Raw genomic sequence first — 22334 nt, 5'->3', positions numbered from 1 at the left:
CTGTGCATTGATTTTGTATCCTGCAACTTTTCCAAATTCATTAATTAGGTCTAGTAGTTTTCTGGTGGCATCTTTAGGATTCTCTATGTAGAGTATCATGTCATCTGCAAACAGTGACAGTTTTACTTCTTCTCTTCCATTCTGTATTTCTTTTTCTTCACTGATTACCATGGCTAGGACTTCCAAAACTATGTTGAATAATAGTGGTGAGAGGGGACATCCTTATCTAGTTCCTGATCTTAGAGGAAATGCTTTCAGTTTTTCACCATTGAGAATGATGTTTGCTGTGGGTTTGTCATATATGGCCTTTACTATGTTGAGGTAGGTTCCTTGTATGCTCACTTGCTGGAGATATTTTATCATAAATGAGTGTTGAATTTTGTCAAAAGCTTTTTCTGCATCTATTGAGATGATCATATGGTATTTCTTCTTCAATTTGTTAATATGGTGTACTCCGTTGATTGATTTTCGTGTTTTGAAGAATCCTTGCATCCCTGGGATAAATCCCACTTGATCATGGTGTATGATCATTTTAATGTGCTGTTGGATTCTGTCTGCTAGTATTTTATTGAGGGTTTTTGCATCTATATTCATCAGTGATATTGGTCTATAATTTTCTTTTTTTGTAGTATCTTTGTCTGGTTTTGGTATCAGGGTGATGGTGGCCTCATGGAATGAGTTTGGGAGTGTTCCTTCCTCTGCAATTTTTTGGAAGAGTTTGAGAAGGATGGGTGTTAGCTCTTCTCTACATGTTTGGTAGAATTCACCTGTGAAGCCATCTGGTCCTGGACTTTTGTGTCTTGCAAGATATTTAATCACAGTTTCAATTTCATTACTTGTGATTGGTCTGTTCATATTTTCTATTTCTTCCTGGTTCAGTCTTGGAAGGTTATACCTTTCTAAGAATTTGTCCATTTCTTCCAGGTTGTCCATTTTATTGGCATAGAGTTGCTTGTAATAGTCTCATAGGATGCTTTGTATTTCTCCGGTGTCTGTTGTAACTTGTCCTTTTTCATTTCAAATTTTAATGATTTGAGTCTTCTCCCTCTTTTTCTTGATGAGTCTGGCGAATGGTTTATCAATTTTGTTTATCTTCTCAAAGAACCAGCTTTTAGTTTTATTGATCTTTGCTATTGTTTTCCTTCTTTCTATTTCATTTATTTCTGCTCTGATCTTTATGATTTCTTTCCTTCTGCTAACTTTAGGTTTTGTTTGTTCTTCTTTCTCTAGTTCCTTTAGGTGTAAGGTTACAGTGTTTATTTGAGATTTTTCTTTTTTCTTGAGGTAGACTTGTATAGCTATAAACTTCCCTCTTAGAACTGTTTTGCTACATCCAATACATTTTGGATCGTCGTGTTTTCATTGTCATTTATCTCTAGGTATTTTTTGATTTCCTGTTTGATTTCTTCAGTGATCTCTTGGCTATTTAGTAACGTATTGTTTAGCCTCCATGTGTTTGTGTTTTTTACATTTTTTTCCCTTTAGTTCATTTCTAATCTCATAGCGTTGTGGTCAGAAAAGAGGCTTGATATGATTTCAAAATTCTTAAATTTACTGAGGCTTGATTTGTGACCCAGGATGTGATCTATCCTGGAGAATGTTCCGCACGCACTTTAGAAGAGGGTGTAATCTGTTGTTTTTGGGTGGAATGTCCTATAAATATCAATTAAATCTCTCTGGTCTATTGTGTCACTTAAAGTTTGTGTTTCCTTATTAATTTTCTGTTTGAATGGTCTGTCCATTGGTGTTGAGGTGTTAAAGTCCCCCACTATTATTGTGTTACTGTCAAATTCCTCTTTTATAGCTGTTAGCAAATGCCTTATGTATTGAGGTGCTCCTATGTTGGGTTCATATACATTTATAATTGCTATATCTTCTTCTTGGATTGATCCCTTGATCATTATGTAGTGTCCTTCCTTGTCTCTTGTAACATTCTTTATTTTAAAGTCTATTTTATCTGATATGAGTATTGCTACTCTAGGTTTCTTCCGATTTCCATTTGCATGGAATATCTTTTTCCATCCCCTCACTTTCGGTCTGTATGTGTCCCTAGGTCTGAAGTGGGTCTCTTGTAGACAGCTTATATGGGTCTTGTTTTTGTATCCATTCAGTAATCCTGTATCTTTTGGTTGGAGCTTTTAATCCATTCACGTTTAAGGTAATTATTGATATGTATGTTCCTATTACCATTTACTTAACGGTTTTGGGTTTGTTTTTTGTAGTTCCTTTTCTTTTCTTGCTCTTCCCACTTACAGAAGTTTTATACCATTTGTTCTACAGCTGGTTTGGTGGTGCTGAATACTCTTAGCTTTTGCTTGTCTGTAAAGCTTTTGATTTCTCCATCGAATCTGAATGAGATCCTCGCTGGGTAGAGTAATCTTGGTTGTAGGTTCTTCCCTTTCATCACTTTAAATATGTCATGCCACTCCCTTCTGACTTGTAGAGTTTCTGCTGAGAAATCAGCTGTTCACCTTATAGGAGTTCCCTTGTATGTTATTTGTCGTTTTTCCCTTGCTGCTTTCAATAATTTTTCTTTGTCTTTAATTTTTGCCAATTTGATTACTATGTGTCTCAGTGTGTTTCTCCTTGGGTTTATCCTGTATGGGATTCTCTGCACCTCCTGGACTTGGGTGGCTATTTCCTTTCCCATGTTAGCTATGTTTTTGACTATAATCACTTGAAATATTTTGTTGGGTTTTTTTTTGCGGTACGCAGGCCTCTCACTGTTGTGGCCTCTCCCGTTGTGGAGCACAGGCTCCAGACGCACAGGCTCAGCGGCCATGGCTCATGGGCCCAGCCGCTCCGCAGCACGTGGGATCTTCCCGCACCTGGGCATGAACCCGCGTCTCCTACATCAGCAGGTGGACTCTCAACCACTGTGCCACCAGGGAAGCTCCCTCTCCTAGGTTTTTTTTAAACATTTCTTGCATCTTCTCAATCTCTGCCTCCATTCTTTTTCCTAGTTCCTGGATTATCTTCACTATCACTATTCTGAATTCTTTTTCTGGAAGGTTGCCTATCTCCTCTTCATTTAGTTGGTTTCTGGGGTTTTATCTTGTTCCTTCAACTGGTACATAGCCCTGTGCCTTTTCATCCTATCTTTCTGTGAATGTGTTTTTGGTTCCACAGGCTGCAGGACTGTAGTTCTTCTTGCTTCTGCTCTCTGCCCTCTGTTGGATTAGGCTATCTAAGAGGCTTGTGCATGTTTCCTGATGGGAGGGACTGGTGGTGGGTAGAGATGGCTGTTGTTCTGGTGGGCAGAATTCAATAAAACTTTAATCCCCTTGTCTGCTAATGGGTGGGGCTGGGTTCCTTCCCTGTTGTTTGTTTGGCCTGAGGTGACCCAACTCTGGAGACTTCCAGGGCTTTTTGTTGGGGCTAATGGCGGACTCTGGGAGGGCTCACACGAAGGAGTACTTCCCAGAACTTCTGCTACCAGTGTCCTTATCCTCGTGGTGAGCCACAGCCACACCCCACCTCTGCAGGAGTCCCTCCAAGGCTAGCAGGTAGGTCTGGTTCAGTCTCCTATTGGAGTCACTGCTCCTTCCCTTGGGTTCCAATGCGCACACTACTTTGTGTGTGCCCTCCAAGAGTGGAGTCTCTGTTTTCCCCAGTCCTGTCGAAGTTCTCTAATCAAATCTTGCTATCCTTCAAAGTCTGATTCTCTACAAATTCCTCCTCCCGTTCCCAGACCCTCAGGTTGGAAAGCCTGACGTAGGGCTCAAAACCTTCACTCCAGTTGGTAGACTTCTGTGGTATAAGTGTTCTCCAGTTTGTGATTCACCCACCCAGCAGTTATGGGATTCAATTTTATTGTGATTGCACCCCTTCTACCATCTCATTGTGGCTTCTCCTGTGTCTTTGGATGTGGGGTATCTTTTTTGGTGAGTTCCGATGTCTTCCTGTCGATGATTGTTCAGCAGTTAGTTGTGATTCCAGTGTTCTAGCAAGACGGAGTGAGAGCACATCCTTCTACTCCACCATCTTGAAGAATGTCTACTGTCTCAGTATTTGTTATTATCCTCATCTCAAAGTGGGAAAGTATGCTAAGTAACTCAGAATGTTTTTCTTTACCATTTCTTGGACCCTGTACCCATAAAAAGCATATCCCATATCCATGGATTTCAGTTCATTTCATCAACTCCACAATTCCTTGGAAAATACCTAGCCCTCAGCACAGCGAGGTTCTGCTGGGGCATGTAGGTGTTTTAATCTAGGAGAGGATCTTTTTGAATTTTGTCTTGCTTGCCTTTTTCATCCCCTAAGTCAGCTTCTCTCCAAAGTGGAAGATATCAATGAAACCTGTCATGTCTTATAGATTCAACTTCTTCCCTAGGAATGTTTCATGTGGCCAGCATCTTGACTGAGAGCAGTTAACAGCACACTTTGAATATAGCATCTTTCCTTGGCAGCCACTTTTTGATTTATACTCTAAAGTGAATTTTTTGGATTGGTTGTTGCCAGTAAATATTTGGTCATTAAAAAAATAATAATTATTCTCCATGTTATCAATTGAAGGATTAGGATTCTGTGATCCCACTTCTCTGTACAACTTTTTAACTGAAGATCTTTGATCCATATTTTTAATTACAGATTAATTTACAATTTAATTTTAACTGAGCACATCTATATTTAAAATATACATATTTTCTTCAATGTTTAATATGCAAAGGAACCCATACATTAACAAATGTTCTCATTTATTATTTTTGTTATTTATTTTTCATTACAAATGCTCTCATGTTCACAGCCTGAGGGTGCTGTAATAAATGGTATCCTTAAAAAAACATTTTAAAAAGAATGCTACATATTAAAGAGAGCATATTATTAAGTAGATATATTTCAAAGAAAATCATTATATTTTATTTACTTATAAAATGTATTTGACCCAGTCTCTTGCCAAAAAGGGATCAGAAGTGATCAGAGAAAAGACATACACAATGGAACTAATAAAAAATCAATCCAACAATAATGGTTACTGCAGCAACATATCTGAACCCCAAGCCTGGTTGTAATCTTCCAGTAAAAAATAAAATAAAATCATTAGTTACATCTGTAATGTATCAGGTTACCTACCTATTCCATGGTGATGATACAGCATGGATGTAACACCATCAAAACGAAATCCATCAAATCCATATTCTTCCAACCACCATCTTATGTTTGACAGAAGAAATCTTAAAACTTCCCAGCTAAAATATTAGATAAATATATATTTAAGCATAATGTATATAGTATTTTCCTTAATTCTTATACATCCTTTGCTAAGAGTAATAATTAAAATCAAAATCTCTCTCTTAGGAATCATGATGTTCAAAGAAATATATCACATAAACAACAGAAAACTACTAAGGTTTACCTCATTTGTTTGATGAAATTCATTCTAATAGGAAAATGTGTTAAATTTCTTTAGCTGCAAAATCACTCAATATCTGAGAAAAATCTAAGGAAAAAATGTGTCAGTCTGGTCCAAAGTGCAGGGACTCTGTCTTGTTCAATGCAAACATACAGTGATTACTACACAGTATTGGTACTAAAAAAAGGGAAAAAAAACAAAAACACAAAGTCTGTCACTTATCTCTGAATTTTCATCATGATTTTTCATGTAATATAACCACAGTTACGTAGTTTCTCGTTTCAGAAAATATAATTTCATTATCAATAGAAAACTGCTTTCAGCCTTCAGTGTTTGCTTAAAATATTTCCTTATTCTACAGTTTAAAACAGATATAGTTCAGAATAAAAAGTAAAAGAAAAAAGAGAGTTTTAAAATCAACCATATGATAAGCAGTATTATACTTATTGGACTTGTTTTGTGAGGGTAAAAGAAGGAGGTCTAATTACTAGAATATACACGTTTAATAAAGTAAAAAGTTCTACAAGTTAAAGAGTCCTATATCCATAAAAACAGAAAGAAAACAAAGAACTGTTATAACTCAATTAAAAACACCACATGAAACAAGGCTATTTTGGACAATTGAAAAGAAGGCATCATCAATTAGTATTTTTTTTTTAGTCATACAGTTATGGTTGAGTTCTCTATCTCATTATAACTGTGGTCTTAAGACTTTAATACCTCATTTAGTTTAATGACAAAGCAGTAATAGTGTACACAATTCCTTAACCCATTTGAAATTTATGTACTTTTTTTAACCTTCTATATATTAAAGAGCCATCGGACATAAGTGGAGATTAAGTCATCACAATCAACTCCAGAATTGTAAATCAAAACTTTGGGGCAAGATGAGTATCGTTGGTAATTAACTGCTTTAAATAAGTTACTGTGAGTTTTGAAAACTTACTCAAAGTTAAGAAATGAAGAAAAAAACAGAAATCCAAGCAATCCAGTTGATATGAAAGGGAGCCTGGAGGTTCTAGATTGTTAGGTCCAAGCCATGATGAAGGTAGAATATAGCAATGTTTCTATTAATGCATATTCATTTAGGGTTTAAAGAGAAAAAATTCTGTTTAACAAAAAAATGAATAGATCAAAATTGCTCTATTTTTTTGAAGTTTCTTTAAAATTAATAAACTTTATTTTTTAGAGCAGTTTTGGGTTCACTGCAAAATTTAAAGGAAGCATGTCTATACTTTTTTTTTAACAAGGTTGCTATATGAATATTTCAGAAAGAATAAATTTGCATATCAATAATCCTTTCTAAACAATATTTTGAAAAGGTCATACTTTTCTCATTTGATTGGTAATGTATATTTTACTTCTGAAAGACAAACTGAAAGTTATTTTTAGCCCAAAATACCTCAGAGTAGGAACAAAACCTGTTTAAAAACTAAATATCTTGGGTAGATGTATGAAGATAAGAATATGTAAACCAGAGTTCACAGACTGTCCCTGGGCCTGATCTGACATGTATTACTGTTTTGTTTACCTTGCAGAAGGCAGTAGACCCTTGAACAACACAGGTTCGAACTACACAGGTCCACTTATATTTTTTTTTCAATAAATATACAGTCATCCCTCCATATTCTTGGATTAGCATCCTTGGATACAAAGCGACCACAGTATTCATTATACTATGCCACTTTATATAAGGGACTTGAGCATCTGTGGATTTTGGTATATGGTGGGGCTCCTGGAACCAATCTTCTGCAGATGTTGAGGACAACTGTACTTTCAATTTTCAGTTTGAATTTCTGAAGATGGGACGTGTACTTTCTTGTTCCTCCCAGTACCTGCAACGCCACATTTTCATACCAACCCTATTGACTCATTTACAACACCATCTTGGGCTGGTGGACATTTACTGTCAATTTCTAACATAAAGATTAGACATTTATGTTAGGCAGGTAAACACATTCAAATGTGAAAACTGCATCCTAATATCTACAGAGATAAAGTAAGAGAAAAGAAGCAAAAAAGCCAATGATATTGCAATTCAATAAAAAGCAGAAAAGAAGGTGATGTGAATCTAATTATTAAAAAGAAAGTACTGTGCAATATCACATACTTGATTAAGGGCGGAGTTACTAAATGTCCTACTGATTCCTGTTATTACAATATTTAAACTATCTTCTTCTTGACCAAAAGGAGTTATAAAACTATATTTAACATACTTGGCTGTAACTATGTGAGTAGACAGATTCTTGGTATGAGTAAATAGAAAAAGAATTTCCTGTGATAACCAGAAAAGAAACAATAATGAAAATGGAGCATATAATTAAAAAGTTCAAATGGGTTAAAAAAATACTAAATTCTATCCTATGGACCTCTAAAATTCTCTTAACCTGAAACAAAGTCTAAACAACATAAAAATTCTTTTAAAAAATCACCACAAGATTAAACAGATAGGAACAAATCAAATTTGTAGTGCTTTCAAAATAATCCATTTTATTATATTTTATGAATATGTAAATCATTAATAAAACATAAAATAGATATGTAGTCTGTGGAGAAAGAAAAGAGATTCAGTTGACCCTTGAACAATATGGGTTTGAACAGTGTGGGTCCACTAATATGTGGATATTTTTTGATAAATATAGTATCTGTATTTTCATTTTACAGATCTTTAAATTAGCGAACTGTGGGGAAAAGTTTGTGTTCAATTAGAGATCACAATATGTGGAATCAAAAGAACTATAGTTTGAGTCCTGATTCTAATCCAAACTGTTTCAGCTTGAGTGAGTCATTTATCAATTACTTTGTTTTTGAGGCAGAGATAGCAGATGTGGATTTCAACTGAGCAGGGGTAGGTGCATCTAAACCCCAAGTTGTTCAACGGTCAACTGGACACAAATTATACAGGGGAGTAAACTATCTAGAATGAAAATAGTAAAGAAACAAACTCTAGAACATTTTGTTTTTTAACAAAATTTTGGTAAATACATTCAGGAAAAAAATCACATCTAAAATTTTCAAGTTAGTAGCAGTAAATAGAAAGCAAAAGTTAAAAGTATTAATTCTCTGGTTATACATATTTTTTAAAACTAGATTATTTTAAAAAGTTAGTAAAAAAATTGATCTTATAAAGGTAACATTTTATAAATAAATAGCCTTTGCTGTTCAAGAAAAAATAAACTACCAGTGCAGGAAATAGGGGGAAAGACAGACTCATAATTATGTTCTTAATATTTCTGTAGTCCAAATTTTCTCTTATCATTTTAGCATGATAAATCCAGACAGATAAATTCACTCTATAAACTCAGTGTCCTAATAAAACTAATTTAAAACACAGGTTGCTTGCACTCAGATCACAAAAATTGGGGCTTTCAAGACCTAACAAGACAGAGAACCAGGAAGACTGAGGTCTGAGTCCTTAAATAACCAGACCGTACACGTGAGTAATTGCATGGACACAATCCAGAACTCAAAGTTGAAAAACAGCAGGTTTTAGAGGGTTTACAGTATCACTGGAATAAAGATGTAGCTTTCTTTTTTTTTCTTACACTATGTAAACATCTAACTTAATGTTAACAATGTATTTAATTATTATATAAATATATTTATCCCAGGTCACTGAAGTTAAATTACAAGAGGAAAGCTGTGCCGGGAGCCCTCCAGACAACATCCAGATTTAGTGATTCATTAGGGGACCTACAGGAGTAAGCATATAGTCATGCTCATGGCTATGATTTATTACATACAGTAAAAGGATAGAAAGCAAAATCGGTAAAGAAAAAGGTGCATGGGGCAAAGTTCAAAGGAGTCTAGGTGTAAACTTCCAAGAGTCGCCCTCTCCTGATAGAGTCACACTTAATTCCTCTGACAACAAACTCACAACACTTGTGAAATGTCATCTACCAGGGAAGCTCGTGAGAGACTCAGTTCTCAGGAGTTTTACTGGGGGCTGGTGAAATCTTAAATATATGTTAAAAATCTAAATCTAAAGGACCTCCAGCTGAGGTACTCTGTTTTGCACCCTACTTTTCAGCAGTCACATGTACGATGCAATTATTAAGCTTATACATGAATGAAATCGTTCACTGAATCTAAGCTTTGTCTTTTAAATAGAACACCAGAACAAACTTAAGGAATATATACCAGTGAAAATATAGATTTCTGAAAGACGTCTATTACTAATCCTACTATCGTAAATTTCAAATTCAGCACCCATAAATTGCATTTTTCCTTCTTTGAGGGGCTGAAGAGTTAGGATATATTCCAAATTATGACTGAATTACAAATATTACTCATTGTGCTCTGTAGTAATAAATGAACTGAATCATCTCAATTGAATGGTTTGCCTTGAGTCAAAGTAGGAAAACGTCTGGCAAAGGGTACGATAGAAAAGGCAATTTACTTTTTCTACTTCAAAATGTCATCAGACAGCCCATGACACAGTTAATATATCCAGTTGATTAGGTCCCATAAAAATATAAAGCAGAATTTAAGAGTACAGTTTTACTTTGGTTTGTTACAGCAGACAAGGTGGGGCTTTGATTTTAAGATTATTCCACTGACACAAGGCTTTTAAAGTCTGTCCTTAAAAACCACAAAGTAGCCTAGTTTCCAAACAACTGGAAGAATTTGATGCTAACAAATATATACTTAGGAACCAGCTTGAATGTATTTGAGAAGTAACCTATTTTAGTTATTAGCTTTCTATCTTAAACCAATTAACACATAAATTAGAAACAAATACTATGTCATATATACTGCCTAAGATCGATTGATTAGCTTACTCATATATTTTATGAAGCAAAAACAAAATCCCTAAAATCCAGAAAAAGATAATGAAATGCGCTGACTTTCCTGTGAATCATAAACCACTAAAAATGTTGAAATCACAGGTGTCTGATATAGAAACTGAATATATCAATGAGAAATATATAAATTTAAGGATTTCTGGCAATCAAAATAATCAGTCTAATTGGTTTGGATGTCTGAAATATTCAACCTGTAATCAAGGAATGACGATTTATTAAGATAATTTTGTCACACAGATAATTCCAATATTAAGGTTTTTAGGAAATATCCCTAAAATCAGAAACTGTTGATTTGTTTCACATTCTGCCAATGAACTTTATAATGAAATAAAACATAGTCAAATTTTCTTGGCAAGAAAGTATAATCAGATGTAACCACACTTATTAGATGAAGTTACATTTTGTAATTCAAAACTATTTGCCTAATGTATTTATTTGTGGCCCTGAATAACTTCTAGAATTTTCAAAATCAGCCACTTAGTCCACTGGATGTTACTAACCCCACTAATATTGCATACAAATAAATAGGAGACATTTTTAAGCAGTGGCCAAATATCAAAATATGAAGAAAAATTATATATTCCTCTTAGCTATTACAAAGTCTTTGAAGCTGATGGCTATTAAAACGTACATCATAAAACCATAAAGCAAAAGTTACATGTTTTGATCTGGGTATTTCAACTGAGGCAGCAGATTAACCTTAAACAAAGAAAGTACTTTGAGACTTTTTCTTTTATAGAAAAATATGGCATGTCAAATAGAAGGATAGAGTCTTGAATCACAATCACAATAACATTTTTTTTAAAGGAAGATACTCTTTTTAAAGGAAACTAACTTTTTTTTTTTAAACTAACATTTTTTTAAAGGAAGATACTGAAAAGCAGGTAATATCTTACTACGTACTCTATTTTTAAAAATAAAAAAGAACTCATCTATCAGTATAATTTTAATATAACTAAATAAAGGGAAAATGCTATAGTTTTGCTTTTTACTTTGTCAACAGAAATTATACTGTCAGTCAATTGGAATTGATTGAGAAAAATTTTAAGCATCAAAAAGTGCAAAAAGTGCTTATTCATATCTCGTACAACATATTGTGTCATCTATAACAAAATGTACCTAGGTCTTTAGACAGTATATTGAGGCGACTGTATATATTAATTTCAAACAAAATTAGATAGCAAGAAGCACACAATTTAATGAGACAAAGTATTAATTCAACTACTAAAAATCTGTAATAATATAAATTTCAGAAATGGGTTTTTATTATAAAATATGATTTTGAAGTTTTCTTTTCAATATCACGTTATTTTTTTATTTCAACCTGTACAACTTTATTTTATTTAAATTAATATACTGTTTAATCATATTATATCCACTGAGTCCTGGTTATCTACATTCATTATTACAATAAAACATTTTCTTCCCCTTAAGGCCTAAATTGTACTTAGCTTATTAAATATTGAATTAAAATTACCTCTATTTATATTATCTGTAAGTTTAATCAGGTATTCTCTAGGAAATAAGTAGGAAAGGATGGCATATTATACTTTCATATGCTAAATGTTTCCAATTATACTTTTCCTAAAAAAAAAAAAAATACTCGAGAAATGTTCAAGTCTCTCTTTTCTCTAAATTTATATTCTTAACAAGCTTGGTTACCTGCTCAAGTAAGATGAGAAAAATGCAAACTTCGAGGGGAGTGTGTTTGTCCCTGTGTATGTGTGTGCATAGGGGTGGGGAGTAGAGTGGTAAGGGACCAGCAGTGAAAACAAAAGTGAAAGATTTTCAGTCTGATACAAACAAAGAGATAAATCTAAAATAACTAATAACCCACTCTGATAATGATTAATTACTCTGAATGATTAAGAAATTAATAAGTTTTCATACTATTTATTTTTATTTATTTATTTATTTTGCAGTACGCGGGCCTCTCACTGTTGTGGCCTCTCCCGTTGCGGAGCACAGGCTCTGGATGCGCAGGCTCAGCGGCCATGGCTCACAGGCCCAGCCGCTCCACGGCATGTGGGATCTTCCCAGACCGGGGCACGAACCTGTGTCCCATGCATCGGCAGGCGGACTCTCAACCACTGCGCCACCAGGGAAGCCCCATACTATTTATTTTTAAATCAGTTTATATTTCTTTGCTTTCTCATAAAGATTGTTACCAAAGGTGATTTTTCAAAGCATTAGAGCTTATCAAATATACTATTAAAATTTGGACAAAACTTAGATTTTTCAAAGTAGAGGGCGCAAAAAAGCTGAGCATCTCAAGGTCCAGAAAGCAAAGCCAAGCTAAATCATCCTCTATAATGAAACATAGGGGAGGTATTATATGAAATTATTACATATCTCATCTGAACAAGGCATTGCTCTTCTACAGAACAAATCACTATAGGTTAGCTAATTACATATACATACATACAGGTACACAGATATACATCCATCTTTTCCAAACAAGGTTAAAAATTCAACCTTACCTATAGAATGAAAATAATTATTGCTCCAGATCAAAACTGACAGTGACTTAAACATATATAGATATACATTATTGGCAAATATTAAACTATAATTGGTAATCAGATTTTAAAAGCTTATTTTAATGGTAAAAGTTTGGAAACATTAACTATTTACATATTTCTCATTTTTCAATTTTTCTCTTCTGATTGATTTATTTCTAATTTATTTCTAATAATAATATTGCTCTTGATATTTAAGTGAACTATTATAATATTTCTATTGTAGAAAAATAACTCATAAACTTGATAATTTTCCATTACTGTATTAAAATTTGTAATTAGATATATAATGTTTATTTACTTATATTTAACCAGCTTCATTTCAAAAGATTGACTTGAGGTAACTTAAAGATAAATACATCTAGACAGCATCAAAAATAAATGAGAAAAATACAAGTGAAGGAGAACAAAGATCTGTAGATAAACAAGTATAAAGCATCTGGGAATTAATTTTCTTTTCTAGTCCAAAATAATTATGATTTTATAGACTATATTGACTACAAGAGGATTTTCCTTGACTATCACCCCTAAATAATTAATATTTTAAGACAACATTCAAGAAAAATACTATTATAGTTTATATAAAGTTACAGATATTTAGAATACTAAGGCAGTTGCAATGCAACAATGTACTCTGAGACCAAAAATGGATAAGCACTCTGGGGAGGAGATGAGTTGGGGAATACCAGTTGTATAGGGATAGAGATAAGGCAAGGGAAAAAAGAAGCACCTAGTTCTTCAGAAAATGTTATGTGCATGCCTGTGTGTGCTTTGTGTGTGTGTGTGTGTTCTGGGGGTGGGAAATTGAGGAAAACTGTATGGGAAGCTGCTATTAATCATATTTAAATTTCAACTATCACTCCTTCAGCAGTTTTCAAATTTGCACTAACCTTGTTAAATAAGATATAGTTCTTTAATGTCTATTTGTACACATTCCTACAAACAAAGGGAATTAGCATTTAGCAGGCTGGCTAGAATAGAACAGAATGGAGAATATAGTTGTTATATAGAAAAGAAAAAGAAATTCAAATTCATTGAATGTCTACTGGCTTCTAGAACTCACACATTACATAGTCTCACTTAACAAGGCTGTAATGTCAAGTGTGTTTCATGGTTGGAGAATCTGAGAGTTTAAGAAGTTAAAATGTTCAGGGTCACCCAGCTAATAAGTACAGGTAGAACTCAACCTTTTGAGTCCAAAACCTCAACCCTTAAGTATAATTGGATAGTGCTACATTCAGCATGACCATGTATAAGTTAATTTTTGTTTTTGGCAATTTCCTTGGTACAATAATTTTTTAAAACCACATACTCATAGCTCCAACATGTGGTCATGTCAGTTGTATGAACTTGGGCAAGGTACTTAACTTCTCTAAGCCTCAGTTTTCTCAACTGTAAAATGGAAGATAATTTCAGCACACTCCTGAAAGAGGATTAAATAGGATAATGTGTATAATGTGGTTAGCAGTGTTTGATATATAGTAAGGATTGATTAAGGGGAGCATCTATTGGATAATAAACAGATTTTAAATGTATTTGTTTACATGTAAATTAAATATAAATTGGAATAGACCAATGTGTTATAATACTTGTAATTCTTTTATATTGAAAATAAATATTCTTAAAGATAAGCACGTTTTGGCTAATATCAAAACAAAATGAGCCTGTTTTTTTTTCTAGTTGATTCAGCAGTTGAGTTGTTACACATTCCTTAGAGGATTCCGACTTCCATGGCCACCATCTTGAGCCTTATTTTTTAATTCTGCATTTATTTTTTCTGGAGTAGTGTGGTGTTTACTTATTGGTGCATTCAACAAATATTTCTTGAGTACCTGCTTTGTGCCAGGCTCACTGCTAGGTGCTGGGGTTATAGTCATGAATAGAAAACATACAACACCCATTTTCATGGAGCTTAGAGACTAACGGGAGAGACAGACATTTTACAAATAATAACACAAATGCATTTAATTACAATAGTGATTAATAACACAAAGAAAAGTATAGTACTACGACACTATAATGAGAAAGGATCTGTTAATCTAGTGTGGAAAATATGAAGCTAGGCTACTCAAAAAAGTGTTATTAAAGGTGGAGGTCTACAGGATAAATTGGACAATATATCATTCAAACTTACTGGAAATCACCATAAATTTAATTCAGGAAAGCTGTCAATCCATTTCTGACAGGCATAGCAAGAATACCTTTGTATTACATACTATCAGTTCTATAGTGTAATCTTTAACATGTGACCTCCTTTAAAAATCAATTCTAATACAGTCAACACAATCAGATTTTGTGGAAAGCTATTTATTAAATTAGCCATCACATAAACAGGTGAGAGCATGAAAAAATAAGAGATGAACATTTTTTATATGATAATTTTGTGTGGTTGAACCTCTCATATAATACTCAGCTATTCACTTCTGAAATGTTTGAATCGCATTTCTCCAGAATTTTTGTATTTATTTATTTGTTTGTTTATTTATTTAGCTTGGTCAATAAGTTTATTATTGTCTTTATCTGAAAAACCTTCATAGAAAATTGTGGTTTGGTTTACCAGCTCCCAGCGGCTCACTCCTGAGCTCTGAGGAAGCTTGCCTCCTTCTGAGCTACTCCGTCTTTCTTCTGGGCATTTGACATTCTGAGATGGTTCTACTTCTTTTAACCTTCTTTCTTGGGCTTCTTCTCATAGACTGGATTCTCTCCTACAGCAGCATGAGCTTTCTTATAATCTCCTCCATCGTGTCTAGAGTCACATTGTTCTTTATGTATTGAGAGAATTATTTCCTGGAAGCATCTTCACCTTCTTCAGTCAGGTAACACAGACAATCTGCAAGGTTCTGACCCATGATGTGCTTCCAGTGTACTTCTGCAATGGATTCCTTTTGCATGGAGGTCACATGTTAATGGATCCCTTGCTTTCTGAATCATAACCAGAGTCTTTTGGTACTGTGAGGGACAGAGAAGCCTCCATTCACAGCTCCCTTCAGGTAGTATTTCAAGTAGTAGTTCCGGCAAGCCCTGCAGCCAAACAGCAGGTGAAGGCACCAGGTTGACCATCAGTGCTTTCTGCAATGTTTCCATGAGAGTTCATGAACATAAGCTGCACAAACTATCATATCTCCTTCTATATGGAATAAGCAATCTGACAAATGATATCTTTCTTGGTTATACGAACTATCATCCTATATTTGGGTTTCTTGTACTTATTTTTACCCTGGATTACCATGCATTTCTGAGCACAGTCATCAGCTTTAACCTCTCGTCTTCTTCCAAATTTCACTTGGTATCTCTTGAAGTAGGCCTTATTCTTGATAACTTTAATAACCCCATCCTGCAGAACAGAGACCTGTGCCCACCACTAGCTACAGACCTGCAGATCCAGCACCTCTGAGGGTGGCAGTGGGGTGAGAGTGGAGAAGTGGCCGCAGCCCGAACTCAGGCACAGTGATTAGCCAGAATTTTTCTCTTTAAAGAGAATACCTTTGGGATAATTTTCTTTCTAGCAAGATACATCTCTGGAAAATTCCCACTTCATGCTATAGTCTCTTTCCCAATTAAGGCTCACACTTTTCTTGAATCCTGTCCCAACTATTGCCCCCTTCAGCTGAGACTTTGCTCTTTCTATCAGTCTTAAGAAGCCATTCCTTTTTTCCCTTGCTCTGTGTGGCTCCGTAATTCCTAAACTAGCTCTCCATATGATCTCTTCTTCTCTTTCCCTTCCTTTTTCTTTTCTAACCTCTTTTTCTCTCTTCCTTTTCTCTCTTGTCAGCCTCTCTTCCTTTTAAATTGTCATTGATAAGGCAAAAGTGAAAGGCTATCAAAAAACTAGCTGTTGCTTGAAATCATTAAATAAATAAATATATTTACTAATTTTGAAAAAATAAAGAAAGCAAGTGCCTTGGTTTGATGCAATTTACGAGAAAATTGTCAGACTTCACTTAATGAACATCAAGGAAGCATATGTAACACACACACACACAAATAGCACTGAGTTAGGAGTCAAGAAAACTATTCCATCTGATGTTGTAAAAATCAGTATAAGCACATAACTTCTCTGAACCTGAGTGATAAGTTTTGACAAGAAGTTATTAGATTATTTGTTCTCCTTCTAACTTAGGATTTAATAAACCTTTTATTAAAGTGAAAGATTAATTCAAGATCAAAAATTTTCTGAGCTTCAGGATACAGAGTAAATAATTTGAATCATGCCACTATATGCTAACATAATCCAGACCTAAAGGTTTATTACATCAAATAATGTGTTTTAGGCAATAATAGAATTCTAGATGATAAGGGAAAATAAACACACACACTCAAAAACACAACCGTTCAGCCTCCCCCCCCCGAAAAAAAAAACAAATATAAGAACTATTACCCATTCCTCTCCTATCCAAACTCTACCTATTACTCAAGTCTCAGCATAAGCTTCACAGAATCTTCCTGACAATTCCTTAATTAGTGTAAAAGAAAATAGGAGATAAACTGGTTCATGTAACCAGTCTTCCCAACACAACAATAAATGTCTATGTGGTAGGAATCATGTCCTATACCTTTTTAAAATTAATTTTAAACAAATTGACCTGAACTGAATTAAAAAGGTACATAGAAAGCTAAGAAACTCAAATAAAATCCAACATTAACTCTGAAGTAGTTAAAAAAACCCAAAAAACCTAGTATACATTACTTAGGAAACTGTGTTTTCAGAGTCATTGAAATAGGAAATGGAAATTAAGAACAAAACTCTTGACTACACTGGCATAAATGTAACTTAAATATACTTTTGTAGGTACTTCAGATACCTACAAAAGTGGCTATGTAATTAGTATGATGTAGGCATTTAGGAAGATATTTTCACGAAGAAAACTAAATAAGAAATTATTTACTTGGGATGCTCAAATAAGATTATCTTCTTCCTTTTTCCCCACAGTTTACAATCTTTGTTTAGGGGCCTTTTACAACATGTTTACCACTATGAAAAGTAAAATCATTAAACTCTTCATTAATCATATTTCCTTATTAATGCATGAATTTGTTTAAGTTTTAACACACATGGGCATTCATCTGAACATATACCCCAATTAAAAAAATATATATATATCCAGCCTCTAGTTAGAACAAATTCAGATTGGCCTCTACATATAGCCTACATTGGAATAAAAATGCTTATGATTAAATATTGAAAATTTCCCCAAATGTTAGATAAATCTCTGGTGACAACAATAAAAGAAAGAAACCACAAAAACATCAGTATCCTTAAGGAATCATCAGCTTCTTTTTGTTTGCTCCAGTTATAAATTTTGCATTTGCACATTGCTGCCTAGATTTTCAAAGGGTTCTGCAATGATTAATTTAACAATCTACCCATATTGCTGTAATATAGCCAAGAACTTTTACATATGTATAATTTATAATATTCATATCAAGGACAGATTAGTGGGCAAAACAGAACCTCCAATAACCAGAACTGTTATTAATGCAGAAATGGGCAAGCATCACCAAAATATGACTACTCAAAGAACAGACTTCTCAAACTTAGGCAATTTTATCCCCAAGGATATACAGAAATACACATAAACAGTGGTGCATCTTCACAAGAGTCAATTTGACCTGATTACTGTGAAGTAAACAAAATGAATTTCTAAAAATTCTAGTAATTATAAATATATATTGAATGCTTATTAAATGCTGGACCTTGTACAAAGAGCTTTTTGTGAATTATTCCATGGAATTCCCACAATAACCCTCAGAAGTGTGCACTACGACAGGGATTGGCGAACTTGTTTTGTAAAGCGCCAAGTATAAACATTTTACACTCTGTGGGCCACGCACAGTCTATGTCTCAATGATTCAGCTCTGCTGTTGTAGGTTGTAAGAGATCACAGACAATATGTAAAGGAGTAAGCATGACTGTAGTTCAATAAAACTTTATTAACAAAAACAGATAGCAGCCAGATGTGGCTCGCAGGCCATAGTTTGCTAACCCCTGCAATTAAAACTCACATTTTGGGCTTCCCTGGCGGAGCAGTGGTTGAGAGTCCACCTGTCAATGCAAGGGACACGGGTTCATACCCCGGTCCGGGAGGATCCCACATGCCATGGAGCGGCTGGGCCCATGAGCCATGGCTGCTGAGCCTGCACGTCCGGAGCCTGTGCTCCACAATGGGAGAGGCCACAACAGTGAGAGGCCTGCGTACCACAAAAAAAACCCAAAAAAACCCTCACATTTTACCAGTGTCCATATGTAACTTTCACGGGGCCACACGGCTGGCCAGTGCTGAAGTCAGAATTTGAACTCAGGTTTCTTATTGCAGAATCAAAGTAGCTTGCTACTATGCACATCTACCTCTTGACAGCAACTTAAAGAGCTAACTGTAGTAAAATGAACACAAATATATTCTGAAGTAAAAGGCAAACTGACAAATTTGTAAAAGATAAAACAATAGATTAGAAGAAACTTCACATCTGCAATGGATGCAGGTCCTGGGGAATAAAAGCTTAGGCTCCTCAGAATATCAGATATCTGGTGAAAATTTTGAGGAGAATTTAGCCTATGCTTACAAAATTAACTTTTTCTTTTTTTAAACACATGGGCCTAGAGATTTATTTGGGGGAGGTTTTTTTTTTAAAGAAGATGTTGGGGGTAGGAGTTTATTAATTAATTAATTTATTTTTGCTGTGTTGGGTCTTTGTTTCTGTGTAAGGGCTTTCTCTAGTTGTGGCAAGCGGGGGCCACTCTTCATCGCAGTGCGTGGGCCTCTCACTATCGCGGCCTCTCTTGTTGCGGAGCACAGGCTCCAGACGTGCAGGCTCAGTAGTTGTGGCTCACGGGCCTAGTTGCCCCGCGGCATGTGGGATCCTCCCAGACCAGGGCTCGAACCCGTGTCCCCTGCAATGGCAGGCAGATTCTCAACCACTGCGCCACCAGGGAAGCCCCAAAATTAACTTTTTTAAAAGGTCCCAAAATTATCTTAAATTTCCATGGTTTCAGAATTCTTTTTCATATATAAAGACATAGGATGAATTGTCAAAGTCACCCGCCCAGAGTTTTATATATATAGTTATCAATGCCCAGGCATTTTGTATATGTACAGCGTGCCGTCGGGTTGAGATTAATGACCCACTTTCAGGTCAAAATCCTGCCCAGTCAGAGTGACCTGGACCTATTAAATAAGTCCCATCTCACCTGGGATAAAATCCACTCTATAGTCCTGGCTACAAGGTCTGATACAATCAAGCACCAGTCTAATACTGTGACTTCCTCCCTTCCACTAAGTGCCAGCTACAGTGGCCTTCTTTCTGTTCCTCAAGCACAATCAAGCTCATCTTAACCATATGGACTTCGCATCTCTGCCTGGAATTCTCTGCCCGAGTTGAACCCAAGCTCAAATGTCAAGCAGATTTTAATCAAATATGACCTCTGAGAGGCTTTCTCTGGACACCCAGGGATCATATATAAGAAACTATGTCTTAAGCAAGGAATGTTATAGTCATGTTCATCTATGATTAGTTTTATGTTAGCCCCTCAAGTCCCTTGGAACTAAGTCTACTACTTTTTCCAAAATCATTTTTTGTTGCTGAAAATCACTAATTTGGATACCTGCTGAATATCAGCAGGTCACTACTTATACAACCACCAATGGTTTTCTGGATCAGTGGTAAACTCTCCCATGCCAAACTATTTTTTTACAGTAAGAGGGAATCTGCAACCTAAACACTATGGTCTATTCCTCTATTATACAAAGATTGTGGGATATACCACATTAAAAACAAACAAAACAAAACAAAAAAAACCTTTGCACCGTATGAAAGGAAAGTAAGGAGAGACACTATCTAGTTAAATCCACTGTGCTTCTGCTGAAAACTGTTCTTGAGCGAGATTTTTATTTAAGAAATATAAATTCTACATGTTACTCTTTGATTAAATCAGGCATTTAGGAAAAAGCTGCTTATTTGGGCTATACCATCTTCTCCCTTTCAGAAAATCCCTCCCAAACTACATTTTCAATACCTTTTTCAACCTGCACTGAAGGCCACTGAATAGGTTTGAGACATTTGCTTTTTCATTGGCATGTAGAACTGTCATTGTGAACAGTTCCAACTACAATACTCAATGACGCCCAAACAATGTGCAACACGCGATAACTGTCAGAGTCATGATGTATCTGCTAACTCCTGAGGATGATTCCCTCTCCCCTTTGGCTGCTGGCAGTTTGCATTCTGGGGAGATAAAGAAAGAACAGGAAACTATCCTTTACTGAGAATAGATAATGGGTCAAATGCTTTATCCATATAGTCATGTTTAATTTTTTCTTTACACTTACCCTAAGGGTTATCACCCTCTAATTACAGATGAGGAAACCGAAACAAGAGATTTTACATGATTCTTCCAAAATCACCTGAACAGATAAGTGAAGGATTGGGACACTGGTACAGATCCGTCTGACTTTCCCCCCATCCAAAACATCTCTCAAAGCCAAAAAAAACTTTAAAGTCAGATTTTATCCACAGACACAGCAAATGTACGGATGATTATAGCCCATATGTTTCCCTGCCTCTCAAATTATTTTCTAATTTTTGTTCTCTCCTCTTTTGTTTTGTTTTTGTTTTTTGCTTTCTCTTGTTATCACCCATATTATTGGTATATTAGCGAAGTTTATAAAATCTTGGATGTATCACAGGAAGTTCATGGAGCTTGCAGCAATGCACCACTTCCCTAGACATCTTAACTTGCCTTTTTCTAGAGCCCTCTTGCACACAGGTGGTTTGTTTTAATTTATCATTTACCATCACAATGTATTTCATTGTTGCTATTGTTGACTGCTAATGGTGAAACCGACTTTGGAAAGAATTATAATATTAGAATATTTTAAAGCAGATGTTGGAGACTGTAAATATGTAAATTGCTCACAACAGAGCCACAAATAGCTCAAATTTGGCATTCTGACTTGTCACTAACATAAATATGTGATTCAGATTCATTCACAGCCAGTTACATGAGGAGTAAATGAAGAAAAAAAGAGAAAAAAGGGTATAAAAATTTAATATAGATGTAAATGTGAGCAGAGAATGAAAGAGGCACATAAACAAGTAGAAAGGTCCAGAAAAATAATGGCTATACACAAAAATGAGTATTGCTCTGAAGTATAAATCCTTCTTATCATAATTTGCTGATTTTTTCCAACTATTATGACACGCCATGTTATATGTCTGACCCACTGGTTCAAAATGGCCTTCTCTTCACTACAGCAACAGCAGTACTAAGCCAGCAAGAGCAAACCTGTTCATGATCCTTCCACAGCTCTCCACCACCACTCAAGGATGCAATTCCTTGACCTTTGATATAGCAAGCTAATCAAAGAATAATTTCAAAGCTCCTTTGTTTCACAGATACTTGTTAGTCTTTGGCAATAGTTGATTTTATGAAAAGTGTGTCTCTTAAAGACGAAAGGGAATATCTAGTTGAAGACAATTGCATTTTTGTGAATATTTGTCACGTTTACAGATAAAAGGCCTACACTTGTTTCTCGTAACTCATAAACACTTCATAAGGAAAGGCCTCTTTGAAGGTTTATGATCATATTACAGCAAGAGAGAAAATATAATTTTGATTAATCGGGGTGGCCTATATATTTCTACTGTGGCTTTTAAGAT

At 35.0% G+C, this 22334-nt stretch overlaps 1 protein-coding gene and 1 pseudogene across 1 annotated transcript in view; both read right to left on the bottom strand.

Annotated features, from left to right (window-relative positions):
* The window catches only part of GBE1 (1,4-alpha-glucan branching enzyme 1), a 288463-nt gene that overhangs the window by 90581 nt on the left and 175548 nt on the right, over positions 1–22334 (bottom strand). Inside the window, exon 8 of the mRNA XM_024769059.1 lies at positions 5077–5192. Coding sequence (XP_024624827.1) covers positions 5077–5192 — 116 coding nt within the window. The remainder of the gene's footprint in view (positions 1–5076; positions 5193–22334) is intronic.
* On the bottom strand, positions 15234–19022 carry LOC112415911 (60S ribosomal protein L5 pseudogene; annotated as a pseudogene).

The sequence above is a fragment of the Neophocaena asiaeorientalis genome, unplaced genomic scaffold (genome assembly GCF_003031525.2).
Source record: "Neophocaena asiaeorientalis asiaeorientalis breed wild unplaced genomic scaffold, Neophocaena_asiaeorientalis_V1.1 scaffold209, whole genome shotgun sequence".
Classification (NCBI taxonomy): domain Eukaryota; kingdom Metazoa; phylum Chordata; class Mammalia; order Artiodactyla; family Phocoenidae; genus Neophocaena; species Neophocaena asiaeorientalis.
The sequence above is the reverse complement of the archived record's forward strand: the minus strand, read 5'-3'. Positions and strand labels throughout refer to the sequence as shown.